Source organism: Piliocolobus tephrosceles, chromosome 13, assembly GCF_002776525.5.
Source record: "Piliocolobus tephrosceles isolate RC106 chromosome 13, ASM277652v3, whole genome shotgun sequence".
NCBI classification, from domain to species: domain Eukaryota; kingdom Metazoa; phylum Chordata; class Mammalia; order Primates; family Cercopithecidae; genus Piliocolobus; species Piliocolobus tephrosceles.
In genome coordinates, this window is record NC_045446.1 from 22739184 (window position 1) to 22748242 (window position 9059).

General features: G+C 37.0%; 1 protein-coding gene across 2 annotated transcripts; it reads left to right on the forward strand.

Moving 5' to 3' along the window:
• Window positions 1-6627: 6627 nt before the first annotated feature.
• On the forward strand, window positions 6628-7245 carry LOC111521909 (protein LSM12 homolog). Of its 2 annotated transcripts, XM_031936662.1 has the most exons (2): window positions 6628-6711; window positions 6886-7245. In XM_031936662.1, exons 1-2 carry the CDS (start codon window positions 6628-6630, stop codon window positions 7201-7203), a joined length of 402 nt encoding a protein of 133 aa, XP_031792522.1. In that variant the 3' UTR covers window positions 7204-7245. The 2 variants fall into 2 exon arrangements, with proteins under 2 accessions (XP_031792522.1, XP_031792521.1); XM_031936661.1 differs by having other exon boundaries at window positions 6628-7245.
• Window positions 7246-9059: the final 1814 nt, after the last annotated feature.

Consider the following 9059-nt stretch of genomic DNA (forward strand, 5'->3'; position numbering starts at 1 on the left):
AATCTAAATTATAATGTGTTGATAACATTTCCTCTCTTTTGAAATGTGATTCTCAATGAAATCTGGTTATAATCAGTTAGTTAGCAGCTTTGTCCTAAAAATAGCATCCCTAATACTTAGATTCACTTCTGGAACTTCAAGAAGTCTGCCCCATTATGCCAAAAGTGCACATATGCTGGTCAGACCCATATTTACATAAAATGGGTTCAATACATAAATGCTCCTCATATTTTTAATACTTTATTACAGTGGTCTTCCAGTTTTCTTTAGAAGTATAAATCAATATTAAAGCAAAAATGTACATATGTGACATGCTTTTTCATTTGCAATGTTCCTTGATTCAGGCAAAATTTAAATTTCAGTAGTACATCATCAGGAAATATATCATACCCAGTGTGCATTGGGTAGTAAGGCTCTGCCATATTGTGAAGTGATATAAGATACTTAGTAATATTTGTTTATTAATTGACTAATTGTGTTATAATGAGATAGCATCTGATTTTGCAAAACAAGAAATACACATCCACTGTCTGTCTGATAAAATGGAGGCTGAGGCAGGAGAATGGTGTGAACTCGGGAGGCGGAGATTGCAGTCAGCCAAGATCGCACCAGTGCACTCCAGCCTGAGAGACAGAGCAAGACTCTGTCTCAAAAAAAAAAAAAAAGCAAGACAAAAAGACAAAGCTTATTCCCACCTTATCACTCAAAGATAGAGCCTGACTGATTGAAGATGTTCAGGAACTGATTATATACGTGAGGGTAATTATAATGTGGGCTCTAATTATAAAACTAGCATGATGTGGCATTGGATTCCTGGGAGTCATTGGGTTGCCTCTCCAACAAAGGCCAGGTGCCCGGGGAGAAAAAACAAAAGCCGAGAATGGAGAATGGAAGTGAGAAGCAGAAATATTTTAGGAAAAATATTCTCTGCCCCTTTTCTCTCATAACCATACAACGCTTTCCCTTTTTTGCTCTTCTCTCTTTTCTTCTACTTTGAAAAATTGAAAAAAGTGAAAAGGCAGAAAGAAAATAATAATCTAAAAAATTATTCTTATGCTTTTTAATCTTTTAGCTGTTTTTATTTTGTTTGCTTGTTTGTATAAGTAGACTTTTATTACCCTGGGGCTATTCTTGTTGTCTTTCCCTTTTTGTAGACTTGGCAAACATTCAGTGAATAGTTGATGTGTAAAAAGAGCCAGAAAATATACTCCTTTTCATTACAGAGAATTAATCAGTTTAGCTTATTTGTTCCTTTGTAAGAGAATGGGAATTTGACATACTGGATAAAAGAACAGAATAAATTAGTACAAAGTTGATGAAAAAAACAGAGAATATATTTAAAACATAAAGGAAAGAGGAGGAACAACCCAATTCCTTTCCCTCCAGGAAGGCAGTTAGCTTTTTTGCAAATATGTAAAAATATATATCAATACTTCATATTTTACTTTTAAAATAATTAGTAGAATAAATTGCACAGGATTTAAAAATTCAACAATTGGCAAAACTGAAAATTGTGTTTTGGAAATGGTTTTGTGTTTACTCTTTGATTCAGCTAAAACATGTACATGACACATTTAATTCTTCGTATTTTAATGTTTATTTTTTAGTTCCCATATTTTTATTTTCTCAGACTTTCTGTACTCAGGTGTTTGGTTCATTTCATAACTCCCATTAAATTTTTTAAAACTTTATTAAAATCACAAGGCTTATTTTTATCAATTTTATAATTTCCCTGTTTAATAGTCCTATTATAATGTAGACTCACATATCCCTACCTCCCCTAATATTGATAGGTTTGTTGCAAAAAAAATTGAGAGGGAGACACAATCCGCATTATGTAATTTTATATTTCACTTATAATATACTGTGTGGATCTACTTAGTATTGCAAAAAGGGCACATGGGTAAAATGGAGGAGCATCAACTACATTTTGCTGTGTTGTGTGGTCAATATATGTCTAGCTCAGGAAATAGACTGGGTTCCAGTTCCAGTTCCAATATTTACTAGAGAAGAAAATATGAACAATTGACATTACTTCTCTTTGCCCACGTGTGTGTCACCTTTAAACAGAGGTAATGAAACCTATCCGATTAGACTTGTTGTGAAGTTTGAACTGGTTAATATATGTAAATTGGTAAGAACAGTTTCTGGCATAAAAAAAAGCTCAAGAAAGTTAGCTATTGTTACTATTTTGTGGCAGGATTATAATTAATAGTGATTACATTTTAAAAATAACCGTGTGAATTATGGCTAAGACTAGAAACAACCCTTCATTGATGGCATGTTCAGATACTAATTTGCTCTTTTTGAATAATGAAAGTAAATGATACTTCAAAAAGTCCTTCTTGTTAAATAGAAGTGAATGAAGCTAGCATTTTATGGGGTGACCTGAGGTAACATAGGACCTTATACCTGGTTGGGACTGAAAAATCATTTTATTGCTTAGATGACGAAACTAAAGTATTTAGAATTGGTAAAGGTAGCTTTGGAACAAATATTTTCTGACTTTCTGCTCTAGGATTTCTTCCACAATGTTTTGTAGTACGCTAAATAAGCCCTATGCCTCTTTGAAACATTCCCCTAGCTGGGACAGAAAAAAAAAAAAAAAAAGTTTAAGCTGAAAAAAATATCAAAGTGATTAGATATGAATCAGAATGCAGTTCTAATTAAAGAATCAGAGGAAATTCATGCTGTTTTGAAGTGTAGTTTTGTATTTTTAGGTCTAGCTGGACAATACTCCAGTCATCCCATCCACCACATTTTGAAAAATTGTTTTTATTAGTTTCGTCTTTTCACTTGAATAGCCTTGTTGTGCTAGAAATCTTTAGACGGCCCAGTAGCCTTAAGCATTGTACAGCTAAACCATGGACTCACCCACTAAATGATCCTCATGCCATTCAATAAGCATACTAACTGGTTTCATTCATGTTATATGTAATCCTCCTAACAAATTTTATTATATGCATTTAACAAATGTGAAAATGTCGGCATTTGAAAGTTAAATAACTTGCCCAAAGCCAAGTAGCTAATAAGATACCTATGCAGGATTTAATTCCAGTGTCTGTGGTTCCAAAGCCAGATCTCTTTCAAATATATAGCAAACAGCATAATTTCCTTTTGTCAGTGTCAACTGGAATCAATGATCTTCTTTCTTTAGAGTTGCAAATAGCTATTTTCCTAGTCCCAATGGCAGCAGTAGTGTCCTTGGGTGCCAAAAGAAGGGAAGCATGTGATTTGAGAAAGCGCATTGCCTGGCCTTTTGAGAACCACGGACTGCCTACACTCAGCCATAAACGTTCATTTTCTCAGCCCTTGACTGCTTCATTTCTAACAAACCATTAAATTTAGTCATGTTCTCCAGCAATATTCAAGTTTATAAGAGCATATTTATTTTACTGATATCCTGAGATTCAGAGTCTTCTTCACATCCTAGACTAAAATTCCCTAGATTCCTGACTACACCATTACCATTGCTATGAGGGGTGGATTGAGAAGTTCTGAATGGTCTCACACCACTCAGAATCTCAGTTTCAGTGTTTAGTGTTTCTTTGTTTTGTTTTATTCATATTTTAGAAAGAAAAAGATATCTCAATAAGGAGAAGTTACAAGGCCTACATATATGCAAATATGATGTGTATGTGTGTATATACATAAATATGTATGTATTCATATACACCATACACACACACACACACACATACACACACACATATAGCAAGAGACACAGAGAGAGATATATTCATCTATATAAACATACAATTATATACAGAATCCTCCTAGGTGATGCCTGCATACATAGTAGATACTACTCAAATACAAGCTTTCACAGTTTTCTGAAAGTTGAAAATCAAATTCAAAAGCATAATAATTTTTACTACATCCAATAATATTCAGAATATTTGTTTCTTTCTTTAGCAACTCACACAGAACTAAATCCAATAGTTTTTCCAAGTTTAGTGTAGTGCCATATTGACTACCACACACTCCATGCTTGGAGCTTACCCTTTCTATGTGGCACTATTTTACACTGTTACTACACCACTAGATAAAAATAGCAATATGATGCCATAAATTCACAATGGAATCATCATAAGGCCAGTATTTTGAGTAGACTCTCTAATACAAGAAGAGAAGTCACACAGTATTCCCCTGTAACATGATGTTAGCAGCATAATACCCGACATGTGAGACAGTCTACCCTGGAGCTACATATGGCTATGTTACAACAAAAAGTAGATTTAAAAAGTCCATTAATCATTTGCTGCAGAAACTAAGAGGGCTTTTGAAAATCACTGAATGTGCTTCTTACATTGTGAGAGAAGACATTGCATTTCTAATTTGTGTGGTATTTGATTTACTTTTCCACAAGAACCATTAGGATTTTAGGGGTTACTGGATCTGGTAGGTTTTTCTCTGATGAAGTATGCTATTGCTTAGGACTCTCTACAACTCTAAGTAACAGAAATACAATCTAAACCACAGCAGCAGTAAGTGGAATTTATTGGCTCACAAAACTGAAACAGTTCAGAGATAGAACTGGTCCCTACTGAAGCTAGAGGCAGCAGCTCAGTGACAACTCAACCATGTGTTGGCAGAGTCAGTTTTCATATTCCAGGCTCCAGAATTTATCCTACACTCACCAGTATGACTCCAAGGGATGAGAGAGGAGGACCCAAGCAGGCTTCTGCTTACGTTTTTGGATTCAGTCTCTTTCATTAGCCCCAGTTGGATCATGTATCAATTCCTGAGCCAATTATTGTGGCTAGAAGGAATCAATGCTAGAAGGGGTGGGGCATAGATTAGGGTAAGCCAATCAGCCACACCCCTGATGCTAAGAGTGGGGTCATTTCCACCAAATAGCAAGGCTGTAACACAATGGTAGAAAAGTAATTTACCGAAAGGAAATTACAAGTGTTGATGGCAGAAAAAAAGGGGGGAGGGGAATGGAAGTTGGAGAAACAGCCAACAAATGCAATCCCAAATATTTTGCTTGAAATGGAAGTGTTTACTCAGAAAAACCATACAGATAACATTCCTTTGGAACTATTATCCTGAAAGTCTTGAGATTGCAGACTCTCAGTAACAATGTCAAGGAATCCTAGGATTTAGATTCTAGAAAAAAAAAGGAGGGGGACATCAATGTTTTCTGCCAAGTAGAACACCTCAGCAATATTAAAGGTCTTTGAAGATGAGAATTATTGTATTATTTTTATCACAAGCCCATGATAGATTTCATAATGTCAATCTGAATAACAAACAGAGACTCTCTAGAGGAAAAGATGTTTATTTGGGAATAGAATATTGCAATGGGAATATGTTGCCATTATCAACTATGTGCATAGTCAGGGAGGTAAAGGAAGGCAAAGGTTTTTAAAGAAAAAAAAATGAGGAGAATTACATAATTGTAGTAATTATCCTTAGCTACATAGATCAATTACAGCTTGAGGCTGGACAGGCAATTGTTGGGAAGATATCCTTGCCTAAGTATTGTTTTAAGTAAGTTTGGGCTGACCTTTGTGCAAGGTTGTGACTTTTGTAGGATTTGTTTTATTATCAAGCATACAAGTGTGAGAACCCTCTCTTCGTGGCATTCCCTGGCTCTATTTGTCAAAGTTTTCTTAACATTAGTGACTCCATCTTGATTCTTTCATTTTCATATTAGAAAACGTTCTTTTGTGCAAAGAAGGTTAATGAAGTTCTGTTCACTTCACTTTGTATTATCTCCTCATCATCCACTTTGACTTTCTCAGAGATTAAGACTTGCAGGAAAATCAAGGCAATGGGAGTGTTCATTTTCTAGGGCAAACCTAGATTCTGAGTATGGCTATCCCAGGGACAAACTGAACATTATTAGAGCAAATATGAAGATATTGGAAGCAGTATTCTATAATCACAAGACTCAGGCTTTGAGGTTAGGCAGATTTGAATTCTAATGTTATTTCATCCATAATTAAGGCATGTCTTCCCTCAGGCTCAATTTCCTCACGGGAAATCATACTACATGCATGATAGAGATGAAGAATTAAATATGGTAAAATATATATATAACAATCAGAATAATGTTTATTATATAAGAAATGAGCTTGCCTTTACCCTCTCCTTACTAGTTCCTGGAACATGTTTTGAGATCAGCCTAATGAGTCACCTTTAACTTAGCTAATAACAATAAAAACCCACTATGTATTGAATGAACTCCATACAGTGGTTAGGAATGTGAACTGCAAAGCCTGAATGTCTGGGTTTGAACGTAAGCTCTTTTAACTTGTTAGTGACTAGTTAGGCAAATTACTTAACTCCTCGGTGCCTCAGTTTTCTTATCTGTAAAATAGTGACAAAAAGATTTCTGACATTTATTGAGGGCTCATCAAATGCCAGGCATTCTTCTAAGCCTTACTATGTATAAACTCATTTATCTTCAGAATAACTCTCTATAGTTGTAGACTACTATTGCTATATGACAGACGGGGAAGCTGAAGCAGAGAAAAGATTCAGTTACTTACCAAAGTGATGGAACTCAGATAAAAATCCACAAAATGGCGTCAACGCGCGGCGCGGAGCTCACTGGAGGCCCGGCTTTCGGCTGCTGCTGCTGCCGCCGCAGCCGCACGTCGCGGCTGCACTCCCAAGATGGCGGCTCTTCCCGGCGAGTATTTCAGCGTTGGGAGCCGGGTGTCGAGCGGGAGGTGTCAGGAGCAGCGGCTGCAGGGCGAGGTGGTAACCTTTGACTACCAATTCAAAATGCTGGCTTTAAAATGTCCCTCTTCCAGTGGAAAGCCCAACCATGCAGACATCTTACTCATAAACTTAACAGTATGTTTCAGAAGTGGAAATAATTATGACCGAACAGAAACCCCTCCTCCCCTAGCTTCACTCAGTGTTAGTAAGCTTGCCAGCAAAGCACGGACAGAGAAGGAGGAGAAGCTGAGCCAGGCCTATGCAATCAGTGCTGATGGCCAGCAGCTCTTTCAGACCATTCACAAGACCATTAAAGACTGTAAATGGCAAGAAAAAAACATCGTAGTCATGGAAGAAGTTGTTATTACACCCCCATATCAAGTGGAAAACTGTAAAGGCAAAGAGGGGAGTGCACTGAGCCATGTAGGCAAAATAGTTGAAAAGCATTTTAGAGACGTGGAAAGCCAAAAGATACTGCAACGTTCACAAGCTCAGCAACCACAGAAGGAGGCTGCCCTGTCATCCTGATTCGGTACACATGGAGGACTCTTCCAGCATCCAGCCAAGGAGGCACAGGTGGTGGCTGCAGCGGAGGCAGGCCAGGGGAGGGAAGAGATCCTATATGTCCTGTTGGCTCTTAACAAAGGGTCAGCATTTCCAAATCTTAGACTTGAACAAACAAAACACCCAACAAAAAAGAACAGGAGAATAATTTAAAAGTTGAATCATTACTTGACTAACAGACTTCGGTCCACCATGTCCTTTTCACAGCTCTCTTCTGGAACAATCATCTTGTTAATTTTATTTTTGAAAATTCTTTTCCCACTCTGCCCTTTTACTTCTGATTTTCCTTTCCTAGTCTGTTCCTGCCATTCTGTTTTTATAAGTGGCTACACTTGCCTTCTGAATAATTGAAAGAAACTTCTACATCTTTTCTTCTAAAATAAAAGTAACAAGCTGACTGTGATTCTTAAGTTGAGACCAGACCAGCAAAGGTCTCACTTCAAATTTTTCTGTTTTCTTTTCCTTTTTTCCTTTTTTTCTTTCTTTTTTTTTTTTTTTTTTTTTTTGCACAGGGCATGGCTTGAATTAGTTTTATTTTTCTTAACTTTAAATATATGTATGAAAATATATATTAAAATGTTCTTCTCTAAATATTTTCTGCTTTTTGAAGGTCTCTTTTTACTAGATCATTCATGGCTGTTCTTCTCACCTCATCCCTCTGAAAATAAAAATGTATTGCCCTCCCCACTATCCATAGCCAGGCCACTAACTTGACTTGGTGCGAGAGATTCTTGCTGTGAACTTTGTAGAGCCAGTGTGCAGATAGAATTTGGCTTTGAGCGTTCCTGATGGCTTTTTAGTCTTTAACTGTGTGTGTACCAATCTCACATTTGGCCCAAACCTCAGGATTCTCCCTCTGCCTGTCTTACTTCATGGTACTAGAAGAACTTCCTCCTCACTGTCTCCACATGAGAGAGTCAGCTGCCCTTTCTCCTGTGCCTCTGCAGGAAGAACTCTTTTGCATGGCACATCTCAGCTCCTCTTTGAGGGATTGTTTTCTTTCGTAAGAAACCTGGAGTCCATTTACTCTGACCTCTCTTTAAATCTATATTCAGAGCCACGACCCAGGGAAAACCTTGGGTGACCCATAATTTCTCTTCTCCTGCTGTCCTCTTGCTCTTATGCTCCACCCCAATTCCCCTTAAATTTTACAAGCTTTTGACAGTTTGTATGTGCTCAGCCAATGAGCAGAAAACCTGGAAAGAATTTCTGGACTTTAGCCCACCAGTGTGTCTGGTTGACTAACCTGCTGAGAGCTAAAATTGGCACCCATTTGCTCCGTGCCTTCAGGCAGTCTCATGGGGCAGAGTATTCCACCATCCAAATATCAGGCACTGAGTGGAATGTGGGTGAAGCTCACAGGACTGGCTAGAGCTTTGGGGGTGGGGTGGGGGTTAACTAGTATTTTTTTGGCCATGATCTCTTTCCCCTTCCTTTTTTTTTAATTAAATAAATGGATCAAAATTAAATAATTCAAGCCCTGCCTTCAAACTGAAATTTTTTTTGTATAATTTAGCAAAAACAATAAACCCAATTTTTTTAACCATCAAAAAAAAAAAAATCCACAAAATGTGACTCTGAAGTCATTCTGCTAACCACTAACTCTATTCATTATGTATCTTTACCTCTAAACTTTTCTGTGTATTATCTCATTTAATCCACTCAGAATTACGACAACCTTCCAGAGTAAGTCACTCCTTCCAGAGTACAGATTTTTAATTTTCAAAGAAGGACTAAGCAACAACAAGGCAAATTAAATAGCTCACGTTTACATAGCTAGTATGTGTTGCTGCCTGGTTTTGAAATCTGTATTATTAAAA

What these genes read in the sequence shown, in the direction of transcription:
- LOC111521909 (XM_031936661.1), top strand. Translation starts at nt 6,628, where the DNA reads ATGGCGGCTCTTCCCGGCGAGTATTTCAGCGTTGGGAGCCGGGTGTCG.